Here is a 26128-nt window from a genome sequence, read left to right as displayed (position 1 = left end):
TTCCTCAAACCCTTGTTTATTCAGAATAAATGCAAGGTTTTGTTTTATTGATTATTTGAACTGGGAAATATTGGGCAAAGAAGGCAGTATCTTAAGAGCTACTTGTTCCTATCACTCAGTAGTAGTAGTAGTTATTTATTGGGAAATTAGTTGTATGCATTTCATTGTAGACAAATCCATCTACTGTGGAGGGGTGTGTATGTGTGTGTGTGTGTGTGTGTGTGTGTGTGTGTGTTTATGGAGGAGTGGCCAGTAGGAAGTGGGAAAGAGAAAAGGAAGGGCCTATGCTGGGGAAATAAACTGTACATTTCCCTTGCAGAATTTTGAAGGAGGTATATGTGTATGAGCGAGTAAATCCTATATATCTGTCAGTGCAAGGAGAGAGAAATGGATGACTAGAACCAATGGTCAACTAGTGGCAGATTTCCCAAGCCTCAGTTCTCCCAGCCAGGATCCATCACTGTCAGTGGCCAAAGAAAGGTGGCTGTGCAAACCACCAGCCAACCATGGAAACACAGCTGCCCTTTTTATTTATTTGTTTTCTTTTTTAAAGAAAAGAAAGCAGTGTTTTCATCAGAAGAACTTGGATGGGCATAAAAATGAACACTTACTTGAAAGAATCAATGGTTTTTGTGAAGAAGCAATATGGGGGGCGGAGGAAAAAGCTCTGGAGTTGGAGTCACCGGACCTTCAATCTGCTAATTGCTACCTGTGTGACCTTGGTTTCCTCATCTGTTAAGTGCGGGGTTGGTTTGTAGGACATGGAAGGCCCCTTCTCGTTCGAGATCCTAGCTGTTGACTGGGGACAAGTGATTTTGCCTCTCCGGGCCTACTCTGTGGAAGAAGGCAATCAGACGACTTGATCTCTGGGGTCCTTTCCAGCTCCAAACCTGTGCTTTTCGTGTTAGCGCATTATGTTGCCTAGTCTGATGAAAGGCCGGACTGTCTTCCTGCCCGGGTCCAGGCCCAGGATCCCCACTGGGTGTGTGGCGCTTGGAGGAGCTGAGTGCGCAGGGCCTGAGGGCCTGAGGATTGTGGGCCCTTCCCTCGAGGGCCGGCGCTTCCCACAGGCATTCCAAGGGGGTTGCTCAGTCCTGCAGCCCTGGGAAGGTGTGTGGCCACAACGAGGAGGATTTTTCTTCCTACCAAACACTACCACCAGGCCATCGGGCAGACAAAGGCTGCAGAGGTCACAGCCTTGGAAAAGCAAGGCGCAGCCAGCCAACCTCCAGCTTCTCATGATGTAAAACACCCGCTGGCGTTTCCAAAGGGCCGGGAGCCAGCCAGCTCCCACGGGCTGGCTGCTCGCCTCTCTGGAGGAAAGGGAAGCAGTGTCTTCCCAAGAAACTGTTAGGAACAGAAGGCCTGATTTCCTCCAAGAAGCCCAGGTAGGAACCAGACCAGTTGTGGGAGAACAGGTAGACAAAGCCACCTAAAAAGCCTGCCTGCCCAGCCCCCACAACATCAGCATGACAAAGATGCATGACGCTTCCATTGGGGACACGGGCTAATGAACTTTTAATTGCTGTTTGCATCCAAATGCTTCAGCTCACCGGAAACTTTTTTTTTTTTTTAATTTCCCACTTTCATAAATCTTTCAGGAAGCCACGACAGCCTTGAAAGTAATGATGTGGACCCAGATATATGCTCAGTGGAGCCAGCTTGGAGCTTTCTTTTTCTTTCCTCATGCATGTGCTTCCTAAAGATCTACCACGACCAGAAACAGGGGAATAGGGAAGGGAAAGAGGGAGAATTTCCGAGCTATTTTCACCTCTCTCTAGTCAGGATATAAGATAAGACCCAGAAATCAATCATATCATTTCCCCCCTCCTCCCCCCCCCCCCATTAATTTAAGTTTAAATGCTATTCTCTAGTGGACTTTTTAAATCCAATAAGGTTTTGGTGAAATCTTATTGAAGACACAGATTCCTATCACTGAAGAGAGGAGGTGGTCCTAATGATCAAATTGCATCGGCAGTTTTTCTGTGGCTCTTGCTCTACGAATCCAGTGATGGTTTATCTTAATACTACAGGGTAAACTGAGGCACAAAGAAGCTGAGGGGATTATCAATGGACAGGATGGAGAAAGTCACACATAATCACAGAATGTTAGAGATGAGAAAGGGACCTTACTGATCCCCTACTTCTTGCAGATGTGGAAACAAAGACCCAGAAATGTTGTAAACAACTTTCCCCAATTCACACAGAGAAGAATAAGACTTAGAGGCAGGAATAGAATTCAAGATTTCCTGAATCCCAGGCCAGTGAATTTTTATTATATTATACTATTGATGTCAGTAACAAGGAAGAGAAGCTGCTTAAAGCTCTTCATTTCCAGAAAAAATTAATCACTAGATAACCATTTCTGTTTCCAAAAAAAAAAAAAAAAAAATAGCTGGTTCTTCGAGTGGTGAATTACTGAAGTAAAATAAGATTAAAAAAACTTAAAAATATTTTATTACTTAAAAAATCACCCTCACCTGAGTCTTTTTTTATTAAATAATATTGTTAATAGTAATAATAGCATTTATATAATAGTTTAAGTTTTAAAAGTGCTTTACATGTTATCTCAGTACTGATGACTACTGACTGATCAGGGTGATGTTTGCTGAAGGTAGGACAATTTTTTTAAAATAAGATTTTGCAGAGGCAGCTCTGTCTCCCAGTGCATGGAGTTCTAATCTCATCTTAGATATTTCTCAGCTGTGGGACTCTGGGCAAGTCAGAACCTTTCTTTGCCTTAATTTCCTCATCTGTAAAACGGGGATAATAATAGCACCTACTTCCCAGGGTTGTTGTGAGGATCAAATGAGATAACATGTAAAGCACTTTTAAAATCTTAAAGTATTTTATAAATGCTATTATTACCATTAACAATATTATTAAAATTAAGTCATTTTTACATCTGGAGGTCTATTCACTATGCTTCCTGGATTGCCTGTTGTATATTCCTTCACATTCCCTGGAGTCAGAAGATGTGCTGTAGTAATTAATGTTTAGGAAATGAGGTTTCTTCCCCAAGAGCACGGACTTAGTTACTCCCATGAAATACATATCCTAAGTTATGTATGATCTTGTGTATGTTCCGGATGACCATTTGAGCCTTTATTCATTTATGAAGGGGGGAAGAGAAGGTTTCAAAAAAAAAAAAAAAGTCTTTTTTTTTTTTGGTTTGAAAGGTATTTTGGAATCTTAGCACATATAATTCAGCTCAGATTGTTAACACAAATCCTTTCAATGTCTGTGCTATGTACACAATGATGTATTTTTACAACCATTTACCGATTCATTTTCACCTTCTTGTTCTGCCAGCTATTTCCTCCTCAGCCTCCCTAGGGAGGGGGAAAGTCAAAAGATGGAGGGAGGGAAGCAGGAAGAGGGGAGAGCGGAAGGCAGGGAGGAAAGAGGGACAAGGAGGGAGCCGCGAGGGCAGGGGAGTTGGGAGAGAGGATCGGGACATCCAGGGGGGAGGTAGGAGTGGGAGAGCCAGAGAGAGCAGAGTCCAGGCAGGCAAATAGCAAAGGTCATTTGACTTTAAATGGACCAAACAGGAAGTGCTGATGGTGCAACTTTGAAAGTCCTTCCATTACAAATGGTCTATACAATAAGCTACTTGGTTTGTTCTCCTTTGCCAAGATTACCGAAGCCTCCAGATTGGTTCTTTGGGCACATTCCTGTGGGTTTCCAGGCCTCTCTCTAAAAGTTGGAGGTAGTCCACACCTCAGACTCTGATAAACCTTCAGTTCTCTGAACATTCTCTCCTAGAAGAATTATCTGTGCCCCCTGGCCTAGGGAGGTCTGCCTCAAGGCCCAGGGGCTGTGCTGGCAGAAGGGCCTTCTTCAAAGGATGTGGCCAATTCTGGTGGGCCCCTGCCAAGCTTAGGTGTCATTGCCAGGAGACCCAGCAACAAAAAGGTGTGAAAGTGTAAGGGAAAGCGGAGGAAAAAGAATGGGACTCGGATTAAACAACTTTAAGTTTGGACCATCACAAAAGTATTGTTCTATTTATATAAACCAGAGTTTATAAATTTTCTTTAAGAAAAAAAAAAAACAGAATTCCAAACAAAGTATTTTAGCTTAAAAAAAATCTTTTTGGGTCTCTTATGGAGGGATCTTGAAAACATCAGGATTTTAAATATAAGGATTTTGTCATTCAGGCATTTGATTGGGTCCCAGGGAATTACCTACATTCAAGTTATACTTGCCTGGAGCCATATAGACTAATTCCACTTCCAAATTTATGTCTCTGGGTTGGCAGCTCAGTCCTTTCCCCTACTCTCTTAATTAAGCCTCCCCCTTTTCTCTTTACCTGTTTGGGTTTCAGCCAGTTACTTACGTGATACACCTTGCTGGATAGAATTTGAACGGAAGAGAGTCGGAGGCGTTTTTCTGCCCAGTCTCTTTAACAAGTGATCTCGCTCATTCAAGCTGTAAGGAAATCAAACAAGGGTCACTCTCCATCTCCTTTAAGTAGGTCTCAGAGGTACTCGCTGAATAACTTCAGGTTGTAAAATAAAACAGGGGAGGGTGGGAAAGCAAGTTTCTGCACCTCAAGAAAAATGCCTTTCAAAAGTTGTCCCCCTATTTACAAGAGATGCAATCCATCGGTAAAATCTGTTACTACATTGGGTGTTTTTCTTTAAAAAGCTCACACAGCTCTGGTCTTCCTCTTCCACTTCATTGATGGGTCCTGCAAGTGCCCTTTTCTGCCCACTTCTCAGGACACCTTTGAGAGGAAGGAGGATGTGTTTTTTTGCTCCCCATCTTTAAAGTTACTATTCCCACTTGGGAGTTTGTTTTTATGAACACCAAAGTCATAAATAGCACCAGTTCAAACCTCCTCATTGCTTGCCTTTTGAAAGGCCTAATTAAGAAAAATTTCTTTCTTAAAGAACTCACTTCTTGTGTTCAGATCTGCAACATCTAAAATCAAAGTGAGTTTCTGTCTAATTCACAAAGATAAGTCATCATCATTATCATCATTTTTGTAAAAGGCGAAAGTTTTATACTATCTGAAGAGAAACCAGAGTACCATCCTTATTTCGAAAATAACTGTTCCAGGGGTTGTCCTGACTTTGGGTGCCATGATGGCTCCTGTTACTAAGCTATTAAAGCACCAAAAAGGCTGTAAAATAGCCTCATAGCTAAATGAGGTTTTAGGATGTTATTAACAACAATAACTAACATTTATATGGTGCTTTTAAGTTGATTTGTGGTTCATAATCTCGTTTGGGTCTCACAACAGCCCTGTTGAGGCAGATGCTATTGTTTTGATTTTTAAGATGAATAAACTGAGTTCTGGGGAGGTTCTGATATTGGCATATAAGAGACAGGATTCAAATCCAGCTCTTCCTGTCTCAATACCTAATCAAACCTTCTCATAAATGGGCTAAGCACACCCCCCATTCCTTAATTTCTGGGAGTCTTGGCAGAGTCATTCACTTGTGAGTCAAAAGGACCCCAGACAAAAAAGAAAGAGAGAGAGAGAGAGAGAGAGAGAAAGGAAGGAAGGAAGGAAGGAAGGAAGAGAGAAAGAAAGGAAGGAAGGAAGGAAGAGAGAAAGAAAGGAAGGAAGGAAGGAAGGAAGGAAGAAGAAAAAGAAAGAAAGGAAGGAAGGAAGAGAGAAAGAAAGAAAGGAAGGAAGGAAGGAAGGAAGAAAAAAGAAAAAGAAAGAAAGAAAGAAAGAAAGAAAGGAAGGAAGGAAGGAAGAAAAAAGAAAAAGAAAGGAAGGAAGGAAGGAAGGAAGAAAAAAGAAAGAAATGAAGGAAGGAAGGAAGGAAGGAAGGAAGAAAGAAAGATTACTGAAGACACTACAGAGGTCAATATCAGTGGATATGAGAACAGAAGCCAGATTGCAAAAAGTCAAGGCATGAGGAGGAGGAGGAGGATAAGGAAGCAGCCACATGGGGGAAAAGGCTCTAGAGGGAGTTTGGTGATTACTGCTTTTTATTTGCTTTGTTTTATTTTTGTTTTTGTTTTTTTCTAAAATCACTGGAAACTGATTCATCCCAAGAAAGTTTTAATTCCTTTAAGGCAGAAACCATCTCATACAGATTATTAAGGTTCTCAGCATAGTTCTCAATAATAATAATTTTAAAAAGGGCCCCAGACCACATTTTCAGGCCTCGAGGGGCAGAGAGTCTCATAGATCATACACAAAAAGGCTATATTCTCTCTAGCCCTGTGTAGAGAATATCTTCATTCAGTCTCTGGGGATTCTGAACTGCCTTAGCCCTTCTCTTAAAGCTAGAAATCCCAATGAGTAGGGCCTGCAAGAGCTGGGCTGTGGTTCCTGGGTCAGGGTCTTTTTTTGTTTTCTTCCTTCCCTTCCTTTCTTTCTTTTAAAGAATGCCTCAGATTCTGTCTGGCTTTGGGATTTTACCTTGCCTCCCATGATCAGGAAATGAGGTATGCTCCGCACTTAGGATCCAAAACAGACTATTTTGTAGTTGTAATCTTCGATAAGATCACAATGTTTAATTCAACACCAATTAAAAAGAAACCTGGGCTTAGTACAGCCAGGCAAAATGTCTGAGGGCTGATGAGGCAAAATGCTTTCTCTATGCCATCATACTGGTTTTGCCTTTTCTCTCAAATGCTTCCTCCCCTCCTTTTTCCACTGGCCAAATTAATCTCAGCAGACCCCTCTGAGCAACTGCCCTTGACCACAGTGACCCTTAGATAAATGAGGAGCTATCGTGTTCAAGCTTGCCTGTCCCCGTGCAGTCACCAGCAGCTTCCACAGCTTTCAGGAAATGCAAAGTTTTGTGAAATGCCCATTGCCCTCCTTGCCTGATCCAGCATCAAAATGTCTCAGATCCGTTCGCAGAATACAGAACGGATCCATATTCTTGTCCATATTCTAAGGTCCAGGGTTCACAAGAGACAGTTGGAGCCTGCCTAAATGCAAGGCCGTGCTGGACCATCCCACTTCCTACTCCACCACCCCACCAGGCCATGATAAAAGGCTAACTTCTATTTTTGTAGGAGAGGAAGGAGAGGAGAGGAAGAGGGGCTTCTCAGGCACCCCTCTCTATTCCCCCAACACTGACAGCTCAAATCCGCAGAGCCCTCACATGCAGAAGCTTCTCCCAGTACTATGGCATCATGAAAATTTCATTTACTTCCAGGTAGCAAATCATCTGACAGACGCTTTAGCCCTGTTTTTCTTCATACAAATGCCTCTTAACTTAGTTTCTCTGAACAGTCGCATTTTTCTTTCTCCCCCATGCCATGCTTGGAAAATGCCACGGGCTTGGAGATCAAACATCAGAATGAAATTGCACAAAGTTGGAGTTTTTTTCCAAGGCTCAACATCTCTCACAAACACCTTTTTCTAAGACTTTTTAAGTAACTGTGGATTTTTTGGGGAGGGAAGCTTTTGGTTTTAGGTTTTGGAAAAATTGTTAAATATTTCACTTTGAAGTAACAGAAGAAAAGTGAGTAAACCATCTGTACCTTTTAACCAGAGATCCCAAGCATATGTCCCAAGCAAGTCAAATACAGGAACAAAGGCTCAAGAGATGCCAGGACAGAGCAAACACAGAACTGGGAACAAAATGTCTGTCATGATAGCATTTACACGGCATCTAACGTGTACCAGGCACCAGGCTAAGTGCTTTTTACAAATATTACCAAAAAAATACAAGTAATGTTTACAAATATTTGATTCTCACAACTAAGGGATCGAGGCCTTTATCATCCCTATTTTATAAGTGAAGAAATTAAGGGAAACATATTAAATGACTTGCCAAAGATCACAGCTAGTGAGTATTACAGGCTGGATTTGAACTCAGAACTTTTTTGACTCAATCCACTGAGTCACCAAAATGCTATTGATTGTGAAATGGCTGCAGAAATGATGGTATGGGGGCATTTAGGTGGTGCAATAGCACCTCAGGAGGACCTGAGTTCAAATCTCAGGCATTCAACACTTCCTAGCTGTGTGACTCTGGGCAAGTCACTTAACCCCAAATGCCTCAGCAAAAAACAAAACAAAACAAAACAAAAAAAGATGATATATAGTGGAATGCTATTGTGCAGCAAGAAATGAATATTAATTGTTATTCAGAAAAACACATCAATAGTGTATAAGCAGAGCTAAGAGAATAATACATATGACTACAGCAACATAAAGGAGAAGATCATTATAAGTGATTGAAAAATTCAATGGTGGCCCTGAAGACTAGGCAAGGAATAAATCCCCTTCCTGGCAGAGATGTGAGGGACTTCCAGGACAGAATATACTGTCACATTTGATTACTAAATTGTATATTTTTGCTTCATTTTTTTCCCCATTCAATCTGAAGGAATAGGGGTTTAGAAATATGATTTATAAAGATGGAGAGCATCATTAAAACATTCAGAAACATAAAACATTAAAGCATTCAGTGACTTCCTACTATGTGCTGCATGCTGGCAAGAGAAAGGCAAAATGAAACAATCTCTTATCTCAAGGAGCTTATGCTCTATAGAATATAGGGGAAGGCTCTCAAAGTATGTAACCAAGACCATGCTATGTCCGAGGCACAGACTTTCCCCATTTTCACTGTCTTCAATAGGCATAATCTGTCTGTGGGTACTTAAGCATCACCCACTGAAGCAATTGGGAATTTCTCCTATGCTCCAAAGGTAGAAATTGATTTTGTTCAAATAAGAATTCCATATCTGAAGGACATTTGTGTCAATGTACCTTAGTGGCCATGGATTCATGTGGTTTGCCTCTGATTTGCCTTTTAAGAGGGTAGGTAAGTGGTTTCTGTGTATAGTTTTAAACTAAAGTATTCTTGCTAATTAGATGCTAAGCTTTTTCCATTTCTAGTTCATCTGAGATAGTATAGGGCAAAGCTTCCTAAACTGTGATTTTCAACCTCATACAAAATTGAATGTGGGGTCGTGAAATTATGATTTATCATTAGTAAATGGGTGATTTGTATATCTGTTTTATATACCTATATATGGGTCACGTAAACATTTTTCAGATGAAAAGGGATCATGAGTAGAAAAAGTTAAAGAAGTTCCGGCCTAGGGGTAGCAATGTGCTTTCATTCTCAAAAATTCCTTTTATAGAAGGAAGGTGACAGGAGTGCTGTGGTGACATCATATATATATATTTTTTTAACTTGGAGGGACCTAAGGGATAATTCTAATCCAATTTACCAAAAACCTCCTTTTACAGAAGAGGAAACAGAATGACTTCTGTTAGCAAGCTGCCTTTAGGAAGTCACCAAAGCATAATTTACAGTGAGCAAATCTGCTGAGGATGATGGAATAATTACAACTGTACTTTAGGACTTTTGTTCAGTAGCCATTCTTCTCTGTCAGAAATCACAGCTGAAGCATCAACGGGAATGCAAACACACACACACACACACACATTCTCTCTCTTTCCTCCTCTCTCTCTCTTTTCTCCTCTGTCTTTTTCTCTTTTCTCCTGTCTGTCTCCCTCTTTCTTTCTCTTTCTCTCTCCCTCCTTCTCTCTCTTTCTTTCTCTCTCTCTCTCACATCGCCACTTGCATTTCTCAATTAACTGATGGAGACTGGGAATCAGATGGCTTGGAAAGAATTCCCCAAGAAGTCATTTAGCCTGACATGTCCTTCATTTCAAGCAGGACCTTCTGGTTCTAAGGAACCCCTAGTGTAAAAAAAAATAAAACTGATTCTGTTTTTCAAGGCTTCTGGAAAGTGATACTCCACAGAGGCACTTCATTGTATCCTTTAGTAGCTAGGGAAAAAGGAGTGGCCTAAACCAGGAATGTCAGTTTAATGTCCTTAACATTGGGTGTCTAGGAGAGACTATAATGTTCTAGATATGGTCTCATAGGGTTACAGGGGGACTATCACATCCCTTTTCTGTATGTGATCCTTCAGTCCTTTATAGCCCAAGATATTTTTCATTAGCTTCTTATCTGCTATATTATCTTATTTAATTATCTAACTTTAGTGGAACTTACATGACATAAAAATTTACAAGTCTTTGTCATGCCATTGTCTAGCCACTTCTTTTCCAATTCTATGCTTAGGCAATTAATTTTTTAACTGAGTTTTACTTTAAGCTTCCTGCTATTGAATTTTTTTCTAATTAGATATGGTCCATTGTTCTAGCCTTCTGATACCTCATTAGAAACTCAGTGCTATTAACATTATCTACAGATCCCGTGTATTAACTCTCTCTCAACTCTGCAATTGTGATAGATTTGTTATCTACACCTTTACTCAAGTTATTGATGGACTAATAGAACTCTTTGACATTTGATCTAGAGATCTCCCTTCAGACTAGATCTAATATCACTTAATCCATCTCTTTCCACAACACTATGGTCATACTATTTTTTAGAAAGAGCTTAAGTTATTCTCTTTGAAATCCATTGTTTTTAAAAAGTCATGGGACCATAGAATTATAGATATAGAGCTGGAAAGGAATAATCTAGTTCAATTCCTTCTGTTTACAAGAGAGGATGCTAAGGTCCAGGGAAGCTAAAAATCTTGCTCAAAGTCACACAAGTAATAAATATTAATGGTGGAATTTGAACTCAAGCCCTCTGGTTCCAGAGTCATTACTCTTTCCCCACTATACCATGAGACCCAGAATATGTATTAAGTCTATATGTCACCTTTAGGAGTTAAGGAAACAAAATTTTCCTCTCCACATTTTGATCATAGTTACCCTCTGTTTATTATAGCCTTCTCTAAGAAGCAAGAGGGAAGTTTAAGAAAGAATGTATTTTTCAAGATGTTACCTTAATATTTTTAGGCAAAGTAGATGAGAGGGAAAGTTAGGAATTCTTAAGAATATATCCAAGGATGCAAGAAAAATTTCCACCTTAAAAAAAAGCGGTAAATTTTTGTATCCTCAAATTAAGAAAGGTTGGTAGAAGAAGTAATGTGCTGCAGAGGGTTGAGAACAACTCTCTAGGGAGAGCCACACAAGGCAGGTTCTTGCTTTGGATGAATTTGAAGAATGAAGTCGATATACCCACTAATGCAATGAGATATCCATTTGACCTAATAGCTTGCAACTTAAATCAATCATGGGTATAGGTAAGTATGTGTGGGAGTACCTGGTAGGAAGGTAGATCATAAAGGAATGTAAGGTTAACCTCAAGGGACCATGCTACCCTGTCACTTACTTCCCCAGAGATAGCAATCTAGCAGAGATTTCTACAGATGGTTGCTGCTGAAAAGTAGTACCATACTGTCTCTTTCTGGGTTAAAGAAAAACCAATAATCTAACCTAGTTGGTTTCTATGAATTCTTTTTCTAGTTATGTTTCTGTACTATTTTTCCCTTTCGAAATGGTGCTAATAAATGCGATCTAACTATTGCATTTAAGAGGGGTGGGTGGGAAGAAACTCAAATACATCTCTCCTGGAGGCACATTACCCAAGGGAAAATCAGTCTATTACAGGCAGCTCTGTTTCTGACCTCATTAGCTGAGCAGGCAAGGTAGAATTTGAATGACAGCCCCAGTGCATATGGAAACCACAGCCTCCTAGGTAGTGAAGTTCCTCTCAAAGGAGGGAAGCCATGGGACTGAAAGCCTGATGGTTGTGAAAAGGTCAGGCCCAGTCCTAAGATTATCAAGAAAAGAAGATGACATCAGAATAAGGAGCAAGTGACCCGGACATGCAATAGTGTGGCGGTGGGCACGGGGACAGTAAAAAAGGAATAAAGTGGGAAACCAGAATCTCAAGGGAAGAAGACATTTAAAAAACACAAAGGTGATGGTCCAGAGACAACCTCTGTTAGACTGCTATAAAAAAAAAGAGTGGTTGGACCAGTGGAACATTATCTGTAGCAAATGATGAAAATGCAGGAAAAAGGAAGAAGGGGCTGGACTTGGGAGTCAGGAGGACCCGAATTTGAAAACTTCTGAGTTTCAGAAGGATCCTGATAGTCACATAGAACAGTGGTTCTCAAAGTATGGTTCAGAGACTCCTGGGGTTTCAGAGGGTCTATAAATTAAAATTTATTTTTTATTTCTATTTTAAAATTTTATTCTAATTTTATTTCAAACATGGTAAATATCTATAATGAAATGATTTTATTTAACCTTTATGAGCTTTGGGGCTCTGTGGTCAAAGAACTTCTCATGCCTCAGTTTCCTCATCTTTAAAATGAGGGGGTTGGAGTCTACACTCTTAAGGCCCTTCCAGGTCTAAATCAATGAGTCTATGAGTTGAGAGAACATAAGCATGGTGTTATTCCTTACCTTTTTCTCGGAGTCGCAGCTTCTCTTCCTATACTTGGGAAAAAGAGTACACTACATCTTATTCTGGAGGTAGGAACAGGAGACTGTAGCATCAGCTATTGTTGGGGGAAAGTTGCTTTTGGTGAAGGGAAAGAAGTCCTAGCCTTAGGAGGACTGCTGGGACTTAAGATGTCTATAAAAAAGGCTATTCCAGCTAAAATGCAGTTTTACACACAATTGAGCAAGTACCTTTGATATATGAGGGTTTTAACCTTATTAGATTGAGTTGGGGGCAAAAGATGCTGAAGAAATAGCAGAAAGGAGACAAGGGACTTAGAATGCTTAAATCCACACTTCTAAGGAAATTTAGGGTTTTAATCTAAACTTCCTTGGATCTGAGACTTAAATCAGTGTTGGACCCAATCCATTTGTGTCTCCTCATCCTGTGAAATTCCAATCAAAGATCTTCCAAGGATCTTCCACCAAGGATCTGCCCAATATAGTGGAGGTTTTCCTCGTCAAGATCTTGTTGCATTTTGTGGGTACCAGTGGAACACTTAGGCTACCTCCTATTATTTCTGGTTTCCATTACATGAATGAATGTCACAAAATGTCAAAGTTCAGAGGGATCTCTGAGGTCTTCTCATCCAATCTACATGAAAGAGGCAGATGACCTTGCACAGCCCTCCCCTCATTTAAATCCAATTCAGTTGTATATCTCAGCATCACCTCCTAGATATGATGGTCCTTATCAAGAATGAAGGGCAAACAACACTAGAACAAGAGTCCCAGCTTTGAAGTAATAAATGCTCCTACGTACATATGCTGCTTTTACGCTTGCAGAACATTATCTTATTTGATCCCTATAACTTTGTGAGGGGATTAACATCATGACCATTTTACAGATGAAGGATTGCAGAAACAACTAAGAATGAATAGAATCTATTTTTTAACTTGGACCCATGCACATTTCTTATGCACCGTAGTTATTGTGAGGATCAAATGAGAAAATATTGGTAAAAGGGCTTAGGACAATGTCTGGCACACAGTAATTGCATACTAGCAATTATTGTTATTGTTAGAAATGTGATTATTATAACCAATTACTATTGTAGAATTGAGCAAAGGAAAAGTTAAGTCAAACATAGGGGCATATGTCTGAGCCATGGGGGAAACTCCCAAGGGAAGTAGCAGAAGTTTCATCACAGGCGGCATTGAAAATTAAATTAGACAGTGCACTGAATATGCATAAGCAAAAAACGAGCTAAATGACTTAATAGATTTGTATATTTTTTTGCTAAGAAAAAATAAAACAAAATAACACAAACCACTATGATTTTTGAATGCTACCTGTCCCAGTGGCAAATTACTTGTATGTTTCCTAGTGAAACTTAAGAAAATTCAAATTAAAGGTGAACTTTTATTTTTCCATGAACTTAAAGGTGGGAAAATAATTCATTTTTTTTCCTAGGTTCAATAAGGTCCTTCTTTCCTCCTCATTCCCTTAAGTCTCCCTTTCTCCCCTCCCCCACCAAAACAAACAGGCCTTAGGTCTGGACAACAAACATCTGTCTTTACAAATTCAAATGAGAACCATCCAAACAAAGAGAATAATTCAAAGCTGGCCACAGAGTCCCTCGGGCTCATTTGCTCAAGTAATTAAAAAAAGATGAGCTTCACCACCAATTAACCTACTGAGCACTAATTAACGTTAATGAGCATTGGAGGTGGCTGGCGAGCCTGACCCCTGTGTCTGGGCGGAGCTCACAGCTGGGCGGATGGCAAGGGCAAGTTCCCCCAGAGGAGCAGCATAAGGTGGGTGCAGGTGGGAGCTCCAGGCACTGGCTCCCTGGTCACGAGAGGGCCCCGAGACACGGATACAGTCTCACCTGGACACCCTCGATGTGTCTGCTTGTTGTCCTACATACGCACAGATAAGGCTACTTATGAAATTGCTGTTGTTTCAGCCCCTTTCTGCAAGCAGCAGATGTCCCAGATCTAACACCCACCTTGGGCCCTGGAGTAGAACAGATGATGCCTTTTGCCGTTCCCATAATTTTCTCCCCCCTAAAGCAGACGACCCTATTTATGTTCCTGAAAAATTCCAGAGTCCAGTAACAGCACCGCAAATATTTGAAATTATTTGTTTTCCCATCATCTCATGTGAAGTAATGCAATATGGGCAGTCAAATCCTACTCAGAGTTATTTAAAAAAAAACAAAAAAAAAGCCCTCTGGCAGGATGATTTGTGGGCGCCAGGCCTGCCAGCCCATACCTTCCTGCGACTGAATGTACAGCAAACATAAAATAGACACGGGTCTCAACGACTTGGAGTTGTCATAAAAGGTCCCACTATCACAGAATTTGGGCTGAGCCAAGAGCTGAGGAAAATAAATGTATAACTGCTTTTCTCATGGCCTGCAGGACTCTTTTCCAGCACACTGACACCTTAGCTTTCTCCCACTCACAGGTGCTGAATCGCTGTGTCTTAAAAGTCTTTCCCTGCAGAGCTGCCACAAAAGTCACTTTTAGGTGATAGCAATAGCTGAGGAACAGGAGTCCAGGCTGACACCTTCCCCAGCGCTGAAGTGACTGTCACAGGCTGGACACTTAAGCATTTTGGCTTTGCTTTCTGGGTCATTAACTTGTGATGGATTCCCGTTAACTTTGTAGGCAGTGCTACAATTTCACTATCCATACTCCTGCACCCAGCTTTTTTTTTTTTTTTTTTTTTTTTTTTTTGACTAACTCCTTTGTTTCTAACTGTCAGCCACCATGGTTCAAGCTCCAAAAGCTTCTCTTGCAAATATGCTTGCATCATCCTTTTTGAGAAAGTTATAGTCCTTCAAAAGAAAGTGATTTTAATCAGTGGATTCTCAAAATTTCTATATGAGAAAAGGGCCTATAAGGTGATTATTTGTAGGTTAGTAATGTCAGTGTTGGCAATAAAAAACTCTGGAGAGTTTTAGAGAGTCGATAGCACTGGCTTTTAAACTTAGAAATGTATTCCCCTCTGAGCTTGTAAATGGACTAAAGGCATTCACAGAATCAGTTTTGGAAGAGGACCTGAGAGGACATGATTAGGCAGGAATATAAAAGGAGATGGGTTATTGGAACCAGGGTCTCAGTAACATACCCCCCTTCCCCGCCTTTATATACCATGCTATCTTTTAAATAATTCTACTGTCTACAAGGAAAGGCCACCCAGCATAGTGGACAGGAGATCCATCTTAAGAGTCCGAAAAACTTGAGTTCCAAACCTATCTCTGACATACTGGCTTATCATTTAATTTTTCAGACTCAAAGGCTATGATAGTAACCCTCTAAGTCTATAAATTGCAGAATAAGTTGCTAATCTGGGTGAGTAGAGGGGATTTCTTCACTGTAGGGTACATATAATGCACCCTTCAAAATTGAGTAATCTCAGTCATTCTGTGGTGATTCTAATTTAATAGCCATTCCAGAACTACATCTGTAACCTATGGGAGACTAATGTGGTGTCTCACTCAATAGCTGGCTAAGAACCGTGGGTGGACTCAGGCAGAGTCATTAATCTTTTCATGGCATGATGGAAAGAGCAATGAATTTGGAGTTACAAGAACTGGATTCAAATTTCAGCGTTGCTACTTTTAACTTTGGAAAACTTACAATCTTTCTAAAACTTTGTTTACCTATCTGCAAAATTAGATGGTATGACTAGCTTCCAGTGTCTTAATTTGTGGCTTGTGACCCCATAGAGGGTCTCATACATGAATGTGGGAGTTGTGAAATCATGATTTCTTTTTTTTTTTAATCAGTAAATGTTTGATTGGGATACTTACTTTATATACCTGAGGTCACATAAAATTTCTCGGGTGAAAAAGAGTTGTGAGTAGAAAAAAGTTTAAGAAGCCCTGGACTAGGAGAACTAACTCTCACTTCCCCTCCAGCTCAAAATCCTTTGATCCTTAGAATCTCCAAGGGGGAAGTTATGCATATATGAAATAAATCCACAGTTGTAAAGCTTTGGACTCATTCATAAGTCATAAACAGAAAAATGAGAGGTTCTGACAGGTCATCTGGTCCATTTCCCTTGCTCTAAACAGCACTTACACAATTTCTGGCAATTATTTTCTTAAAAATTTTCATAGGAGTCATGTTCACTGCTCCCAAAGAAGCATCTCCTCCATTCTCTAAGTTTACCCTGGTAGGCTCTGCTGAATTATCCTCTCCTCCCCCTCCAAGAAGCAGAAGGTAGAAAGGCTTATTGTTGTAGAGTCTACCACACAGAAAGGAAAGGAGGTGGGGAAATAGAAGAATATGAAGAGAAAGTCTCTTTCTCTCAACTAGAATTATTTATATTGTGACTTTTTTCTAGAGTAAGCTAACATCCAAGTTCTTACTCTAGTCTTTGTTCCTCACAAGTGATTAAAAAAAAACAAGTTATGAAATGTGAAAATGTAACATAAAACTAAATTCAGGCTATAGTACCTATTCTGTGCACTGAGAAATAGATTAGTCCAGTTGTTAGATGCAGAAAGACAGTATATTTGTGTTCCTAAACTGGGCTGGAGGTAGGGAACTGCTGTATTTTTTTTTTTTTTTAATAAAAGTAAAAAGGACAGCTTCTTTGCTTATGGGGCTTCTTCTAGATGACTTTTGATCTCAAGGCTGATGAATACCTCAAATTTCACAGAATTTTAAAGCCCAAATATGTTTCTTGTCTTTCTTTCCCAAGCCTCAAAGGACTGAGAGTAGAATGAACGCTGCCAGTAGCATCCATTTATTATTGTAAAGATTAGAAACAAGAGGCTTATTACCCTGCTTGCTCTGAGTGAGTCAGTAGTAAAGTTTTCAAGTTGAAAGGAAGTCAGAACCTGGCTCTGTGACTCTGAAATCCACAGGAAGCAGAAAGTGATTTTCACAATATTCAACTACATTTTATCTGAACCAGCCCATTTTTGTAACTAATAGACATCATAATCCAATTCCCATAATGTTAATTCTGTATGTTGCAGTAAAATATCCTACTGGCCTGGTAAGGCTTGAAGTTAATTATGAGGGGACAGCATTGTAAATATTACATGCATCTGCTGTATGTGACTTCCATGGCACTCCAGAGAGTACTGGGCCTGGACTACAGGAAGACTCATGGTCCTGGGTTCAAATCAACCCTCAGATACTCATTAGCTATGTGACCCTGGTTGAATCTCTTCACCCTGTTGCCTCAGTTTCCTCATCTGTAAAATGAGTTGGAGGAGAAAAGGGAAACTGCTCTCGTTTCTTTGCCAGGAAAATATCAAATGGGGTCGGAAGGGAGAGTCAGAGCTGAAAAGGCAGCAGCAGCAGCAGCAGCCACCACTGCTACAAAATTCCACTTTTCTCCTCAGAAAAGAAAGCATGGAGGCCAATTTCTAGCATGTGGACATCTTTCCACACTGCAAATGGTATTCTGCTGATGCAAAACAACTATAGTATGGCTCACAAATACTACCAAATGAAATGTATGCTTCCAAATATCACTAGATTAAATATACAAAGTACCCTAGAGACGTTAAGAACATCCTTCATCACATATGTTTGGGAGAGCATGAAGAATATTTAACAAAACATCTTTCTCATGCCTTCTCTATTCAGAAGAGGGTCTTCCTTCAGTCTGTGCTTCAGAAATATCAACACCAGAGGCTTGATCAGGGAACACCTCTGCATAACCAACTACAGCTAGTGAGCATATGCAAAACTTTCATTTGAAATCAGCATGATCCTTGAATACAGGGGCAGGGGCTGCAGTAAATGACCAAACTCCTAAAAATCCAATTTCCTCTTTTGGAACACCATCATCAAAAGCTGAATGTACCAACTCGAAGGCAGCATTTTGTGTCCAAAATTATTCTGACACTTTTGCCCAGCAGATATTCCCTGGGTAAGATTTTTTTTATTTCACTCCAAAATACTAGAGACTATAGAAATGCCAAGAAATAAAGGCATGTGTCTTGCAATGCTTACCAAGGGACAAAGGAGCAGACGATCACATAACCCACAAATGATGAGGGATCTTACCATCTGCTTAGTCCTCTGAACAAGAATCCCATTTGGCATCTCAAACAGGTTATTGGTCCAGTCTTGGCTGGAAGTATCCAGGAAGCAGGAGCTACCTGTGGCCCATGGGGGCCCATTCCACTTCTGTATAGTTTCAGAAGCAAGGAAAGTTGTCCCTACGTCCAGCTTCAACTTGCCCCTGCCTCTTTAATCTGTTGCCTCTAGTTTTAATTCTGGCCAATCTAATTTAATGCATAGTAGCCATCTTCAACTACTTGTATCACAACAACAGTTAGCATCTTTGAAGCATTTTCGAGTTTGCAAAGTGTTTGGGGCAATACTCAGGACAGCCCTGGGAGGTAAGACACTACGATTATCCTCATTTTTCTTGGAAAAACTGGGGCACACACAAGTTCAGTGACTTGCTTAGTATCAAATAGCCGGTAAGTGTCTGAGATGGAATTTGATCTCAGGTCTTCCTGGCTCCCAGGCTTGCCTTCTCTCCATGTTCCACGTGGTTATGAAGACAGCTAGCAAGTCACCCCTATGTCTAAAGAAGATATCTTTTCTTTTTGTCCCTTTGATTAAGACCTTTGCCTTTAGGGCTGCTTTCCTAGGGACCATAATTTCGGTGGGCAGAACTCAATGAGATCCTCCAGATTGGTCTGGCTCTGACAGAGGCCTACAGGAGCATTTTCCTCTCTTGTTTTGGGGATTCTGTCTCTTTGAATACAACTTAATATATGAGGGTGATTTTTGTTGTTGCTGCTGTATCATATGGTAATTCATATTGAGATTCTTTTCCAGCTGAGTTGTTGTACAGCCACGTATTCCCTGTCTCATATTTGTGGGGCTGACTTTTTTGAAACCAAATGTAAGATTTTACCTTGGTGGTATGGCTTATTTGTGTCTTTTATCTCATTAGTAAAGAAGACAAAGGCTTTGACTCGGTTGTTCAAATTAGCTTCTGAATATACCTTTTCTCAGCAGGCCCTTTCCTAAAAGAAATCTGCCAGGAGGGCTGAAGTTTAGCTCTGCATTTTATTTGAGCTTTCATGTCACTTTATTCTGCTCTGGTGATTCCAATAGCCCAAGGCAACCACCATGTCTGTATTTTTGGTGAAGGTGCCAAAACTCGGGGCTCAGCACATGTGTAAAAGTCTATGGGTGGGACTCAGGAAGGCCCCTTTGCTGGTCATTCATAAAACTGGCATTACTGACCCCAGACCAAGGTTTAATCACTATGGGGCTAGAGAATAAACTCTTTCATTTTCCAGGCTAAGAAAGAACCCAAGGAGTTACTCATTAGTAAGTGTGAATATTACCCCAGTAGCACCACCTCAGGGGTGTTAAGGTGGACAAAGGAAGAGCTATTACTTGAATAAACACTAGCATTATGAGCACAATACAAAATTAGCTGGCTCCACAGGCCATCTAAAACTCAAGGTCCTTCCATTAAGCTCTCACTCCTATCCTTTCCCAGACCCAGGAGCTCCAAGAAAGCAGGGACTATTTTTTGCCTTTCATTAGGTCTCTGGGGCTCAGCAAAGTGCCTGGCACATAATAGGAACTCAACAAGGAAGGAAACAAGCATTTTCTAAGGCCTGCTATACTCCAGGTACATGCTTGGTACTTCACAATGATCCTCTCATTCCAGGTGCTACTCTTATTCCATTTTACAAATGAGGAAACTGAGGCAAACAGTTGTTAAGTGACTGGCCCAAGGGCCACACAGCTAGTGTTTAAGGTTGGATTCTTACTTAGGTCTTCCTGATTCCGGGCCTGGAGCTCTCTGAGCAGAGTCCCCAAGCTGCTACAAATAACAAAAAAGGAGAAAACGGGTAGTCTGGTTTAGTAGATAAAGAACTGAAGTCAAAATCAAGTAGACCAGGGCCCACATTTTGGCCTTGACATCTACTGGCCATGTGACCCTGAGTGACCATAACCGTATCAATTATGGAGGCAGCTCTCTAAGCCCATAAACTGGTCCACTGGGTAAAGGGAATGTCCTTTTCTGGGAGTTCTCTATACCAGTGAACTCATATCTCCAGTCCTATCCTTATCCTACTCTGGGCAAGAATGGAACAATGGATTTATCAAAGTGCCCAACTCATACTCACCAAAGAGAAGATTATAGCTTTCTAGGTTATGGAGAACAAAAAAAGAGTGAGTGGGGAACCAAAAATCTGCTCAGGCTGCTGTGGACGTTCAAAAATTCAAATGTGAATTCCAAATTACCCTAGGAATTTCCCTTAAAATCATGTTCTCTCTTTAAATTTGGTTAGTCCATTATATTCAGTGATTACAGGCGGGAAAGTCTAATCATCACCCAGCTTGCACAAGAAGAACACCAAATAAGTCCATTTTATCTCAATTACTTTGGGATTGCCCACACAACAATGAGCAGAGTCGGGTTTCTGTAGGATTATGTCCAAGTTGTAACTCAATTTTAGCAGGGGTTTCTGGTTATCAGTTACCAGCTAACTGGAATGTCTTACTTTCTGAGATCAATCAGACCTGGAGGAGAAGGAGACCCAGAGGAGGGTCTTTAAATTGAAAAGCAAACAACCTACTGATAATGAAGCAGAAATGTAATCAACCAAGATCTTCTGAGAACCTCTTAAAGAGCCCATCTCTAACTGGAATGTTTAATGCCGATATCTTCGCTATGTAAACAGCATAATGAAATAATCTCTGCCTCTGTAAATCTGCCTTCCACTGCTTCTATTTGCTGGCCTTGAGGGGCAAATGAAATCGATGTTTTACAAAAGGAGCCAAATGGTTCCTGGGTGTTTGCTGAAAGGATGCACTAATCATCAGCACTAATTAATCTGCAGCTGAAGTCTGCTATGGGAGTGGAATTGATCTCAAAGAAGTACATAGTAATCAGGAAAGATGTGTAGTTCACATGTGATTATTGCTTTTAAGACAACGGGCAAAAACAAATGTATTAAGAGGTGGGGTCCAGAGTGCCCTTCTCATCTCAGCCACGAGTGAACTTTAGGTCACTGGATTTACCTCAGTGCACTAGCTTCCCCTCTCTGTAGAAAGGGGCAGGGGGAGGGGGAACCACATGAAAACCTTACCTCTCAAGTACTTTGTGAGAAGGCTATAATTAAAACCCTACCATAGCACTGGGCTTTAACAAAATTACTTTCCCCACTTAAACCAACTACAAAGGCATTTGTGTTAAAGTGAATTGAATCATATTTTGCTGCATTTCTTGTGAGTGGTAGTTTAAAACTATTTTATTCATTTTAAAAAATGTACCCATGGGTCCAAAGACCTGATATCTTTAGTTGCATGTGATAGCTTAGGCAGGTTTTACTTTCTTAAGATTGACTTTTTTCATCTCTCTTACTCCTGTACCTCTAATGCAAATATGGTCATCAGGAAATCCCATTTGGATAATCCAGTGTCATTTCCTGGACCATTCAATTCCTTTTGTTTCACTAATGCTTTCCTTTACCTATTCCAGAGTTTTCCTCAGTTAGGATGGGGATTTAAATCAGCCTCCTCTGCTGGTCAAGTTCACTAATTGTTCATTTAACTAGGAGCTTTTCCTTAATAATTAAAACTTTTCCTCTTATTCCCTTGACCCAATTCAATTTCACATGAAGGTCTATACTGGAAATGTATCTTATTCCTTTCAAATATTCCATGGGAATTATTTCATTTATATTTCCCAGTAAGGCACTTTTTTTTCTGGACTATACCAATATAAACTCTCTTTTGCCCCTAATATCATATTACTTAGCTCCTGACTGCTCACATCCCTTCTAAACTTCAGGGATTCATAAAGTAACAAGACTTCTAACTCTTGTACATTTTCTCTCTTAACTCTATTCTTGTTGAAAACAGCTTCAATATTTCTCACAGGATATATACATAAATTATTTTAAGAATGCTATTCTCAGACTTACGATTTCTAAATAGCCATCTCTGTTTCTTTCCTTGTTCCCTTTCCCTTCCCTCCACTTCTTTAATCGTGCTCTTCTAAATATGAAATAATGATTTGTGGCATTCAGGTAACTTCTAATACTGCATCATTCATGGCATACTGCTTTTTAAAAAAACTGACTTCTTGAGTTTCTTGGGCTCATACTAGAATTTTAATTAACTTGAACATGTTTTAGTCAATTTTTCTCCTTTTTCCCCCCTCTTTAAATTCATAAGATCATAGTTCTGAAATTGAAAGGTACCAACTGGCCTCTGAGATCCAACCCCTCATTTTACAAAGGAGAAAACTGAGGTTCAGGCAGTTGAAACAATTTGTTCTAATGTCATATTGATAGGATGAGAGGCAGGATCTGAACCCAGATTCCCTGACTCCCAAATCAGCACTTCCTCCTATACATTGTGGTTGTCCTAGAGAAGTTAAGTGATTTGGCCAGATCACACAGTAAGAGGGAAGGAGGAGTCCTATACAGCAGATAGGAGACCTGGCTTCAAGGTCTAATTCTGCCAATAATTCATGACTATAATGGGGGTGGTTCGACTAGGTTCCTTCTGGTTCTGACACACCATCAAACTTAAATGTGGAGGGAATCTATGATTGGAAGCCTCGCAGAAGTGTGCCTGGTTTGAGACAGACTTCTTTACTGAAATGACAAGAACATCGGAAAAAACGGATTTAAAATTTAAGAAGCCAAAACAAATATCTTCAAAAGAAAATGTCCCCCTCCCAATATTTTGATTGCTAGTCTGTTTAAAAGAGTCACATTCTGTCTCAGAAGCAAAACAGTATCAATTTGGTTTTTGTTTTTGGAGATCAAGATTATTCTTTGTTCATACAAAATGTCTTAAGGGATATATTTTTTTAAGTCAAGTCCTCACTCAAAACTGTGTGTTTTTGAATATATATTATATATCATATTATATGATATATAATATATATTTTATTACATATATAATATATACATACACACACACATATATATACACACACACAAACACACATACATATATTTTTAATCTTTGTATCAGACTAAGCCTGGCATGGGGAGAAATGTCTTTTATTTATCTGAAAAGCTTGCTGATGGATTTCATATTCTGTCCCACATTACATCTCACAAGGACCAGGTAGAGACCTAGCCCCAGGTCCTGGCTTTTAGATCCCACCAAAGGTGAGGAGTTTGTAGCTCTAGGCCAGAGGACCAAACAAAAGCTGGCTCAGACCTCCCTTTCTCAAGGGTTCTACTAAGCAAGCAGACCCTCACTGCACAGGCTGGGACTGGGGGAGAAGAAGGGTGTTAAGGGGACAACGGCTCATCTGTTTTCACCTCTGAAGAAGTACTGTTGGAGGGGCAAAGAAGATAACTATCTCTGAGAGGGTAAAGCTAGCCTTGCCAACCTTTACCAAAGCACCAGAGTAAGTTATATTGGGTGAAAAGCACTTAAGTGAAAGAAAATCCCCCGGCCTCACTGGTGAAAGGCAAGAGCAGGGACAGGAACATTTGATATTTAAACCAGACTGAAGCAAACTTCAGAAAATTGGGCTTTCACTGCCTCCTCTCTCCCCAATGAAGATTAGAAGGGAGGGGAAAATGACCTAGATTAGCACAAGGTTTAGTCTGCAGTGCTGAATTAGGTTTAAATGAGGGGTAAAACAAGATAACATTTTCATCTGCTAAAACTATTTATTTTTGTTTGTTTGTAAAATCCATCTCCCTGTCCCTCTCTTCAGGGTTGCGGACACAACCCTGAAATTTCAATACTATTGAAAATGACCAAAATATCATTTTATGAAGTGTCTTAATTAAGCCACACTCTTTAAAGAAAATTTTAAAACTTAAGTTATCATTTTTAAACTGAATTCGTTTCTCCTCCTCCCCAGCCTTAATGGGAAATCTCTATGAGATGCTTCTGTAGTAAAGGGAAATAAAAAATTTAGTCCCCCCCCAAAAAAAGTTAGAGAGGAAACCTATTTTTGATTTTGTACAAAACGTACTTTATACGTTATTCATATGCTTACTGTGCAACATAAGACGAAGGCCTTACTGCTTCATTGTTGTTTAAAAGATAATTGCTGGATATGACAGTTTGTGAAAAACACAGTTTGCCAATAAAAAAGGATGTAATTAAATGAAAATATTTAAGCAAGGAAAAATCATCTTGCTTAATAAATGAGCACTGCTTTTCTTCCTTATCCCTTATTTTAAAACTTCTAGTACCTCATTAATAAGCAAACTAAACATTCTTAGGTACTAGGATGAATAAACCATTGATCTTGACAAGCAGAACTCAAGCCTATGGATCTAATTGCTTTTCCTTTTCTGTGTACTTCCAAACTACCTAAAACACAGAGCTCTCATGGGACTCCTTTCTTCTGTCCCAGGGTACATATATTACTCTATAGAATGTAAGTTTCTTGAGGGCAGGAGCTATATCTCCCATTTTTCAGAAGTGTGGAATTGAAACTTATCCCATTCAGGCCTTGACAGCTAGCAGTTACTGTTAGTTGCCTTACTTTAATTTACTTCTGCTTTTGCTTTTTTCAGTCCCATTCTTCAACCCCTTAAGGCTAAACAATAGTGACATTTCAATATGATAGTTAATTTGATAATCTTATTGTTTAAATGTATTAATGGAAACAGAGCATGAGGTTTCTAGATCTTCCTCCTTCTCTTCCTCCCTTCCTTTCTGTATCCCTTCCTCCCTCCCTTCCTCCCCTTGTCCTTCCCTTCCCTACCTCTTCCTCCCTCCTTCCTTCCTTTCTCCTTATGTCCTTCCTTCCTATTTGAGGCAGAATTTCCTGAGAAATTCTTAGAGAAGAACTTTCAGGTGCCTTGGGAGATCTTTTCTGAGCATCCAGGACAGGGTGCCTGCTCCCAAGGGCCACCTTGGGCCTTTTAGAAGGACTGGCCTCCAAGACATCCATTCTTGTGCAAAATGAAAGTGTTCATTGCCCAGGCTCTTCTTTTTTACTTCTAGGCTAGTGGTTTCCTCCACTTTCCCCATCTAAGAGCTGTGAGCAGCAGCCCCAGAATTCTAATGATGTCTCTTGGCCGCAGCTTTGCACAAACGGGGAGAAGGCCCTGGGAAGCCTAAGGTCACCACAGACCGTCCTTCTCCCCTCCACCACCCTTTCATCAGATACAAACGGACTCTGGTTACTGGCTTTTCTCTTAGAAAGTATTTAGGTAAACACGAGTATCCGAGGGGCCAGCAGGGGCCCTCAGCAGGTCTGAGGAGAGACAGCAGGGGAGCTACAGCACCAGAATGCAGCTTCTGACCATTTTTAAACTTAGTGTATGGTCATGGTTGCAGAAGCCATCTCCCCCACCCCATATTGTTTCCCCCAGCCAGGCCAAGCGCACCAATGGAGGCAGGTGTGAGGGAGCAGGCCTCCACACAAAGGAAAAAAAAGGAACAATCCTGAGGCCCAAATCAGGAGGCTCCGACATGTGTAAAGCCAGCACCTCTCCAGACTCCAGAACTTCCCCGTTGCTCTCATTTGCAGATGGACCACACAGAAAATCTGGGAACAATTAGGAGAGGGAAAAACAAGCTCATTGGGAGGTGGAGTTGGGGGAGGGATTCCTTACATCATCTTCATGCAAGTTATGGGAGCGGGGGATCTGTTTGGATAAAGAGAGATAAAAGAGCTTGTAGTCCGAACTTAGGAAAATAGGAGTCTGTGAAAATACTGAATACATACCAGGAAAAAAAAAATCAGGAGCGACAACGTTGTTAAGTTTTTATGACTAGACAATATATAAACACGAATGAGGAAGGTGAGCAAAGTCTAGACAGATGCGCATACAAGGCAGCCTCCAACTTCCTCCTGATAGAGTCAAACAGTATTTCAATCTGCCTCAAAATTTTAAATAAGGAATTATCAGCAATAAAAAAAAATCTCTTTTCAAAACTGCAAGTAGCAGATAGGTATTGCTAACATTATCATAAAAAAGTCCTAAA

At 40.3% G+C, this 26128-nt stretch overlaps 1 protein-coding gene across 7 annotated transcripts in view; it reads right to left on the bottom strand.

The window, feature by feature from the left end:
* ATP8A2 (ATPase phospholipid transporting 8A2) overlaps positions 1–26128 on the bottom strand; it is a 702047-nt gene that overhangs the window by 4073 nt on the left and 671846 nt on the right. For all 7 annotated transcript variants that reach the window (XM_031960776.1, XM_031960775.1, XM_031960778.1 and 4 more), the window contains one exon: positions 4337–4428. In XM_031960776.1, the coding sequence (XP_031816636.1) occupies positions 4337–4428 (92 nt within the window). The remainder of the gene's footprint in view (positions 1–4336; positions 4429–26128) is intronic.

The sequence above is a fragment of the Sarcophilus harrisii genome, chromosome 3 (assembly GCF_902635505.1).
Source record: "Sarcophilus harrisii chromosome 3, mSarHar1.11, whole genome shotgun sequence".
Classification (NCBI taxonomy): domain Eukaryota; kingdom Metazoa; phylum Chordata; class Mammalia; order Dasyuromorphia; family Dasyuridae; genus Sarcophilus; species Sarcophilus harrisii.
Note: the sequence above shows the minus strand (reverse complement) of the source record. Positions and strands in the feature narration are given on the sequence as shown.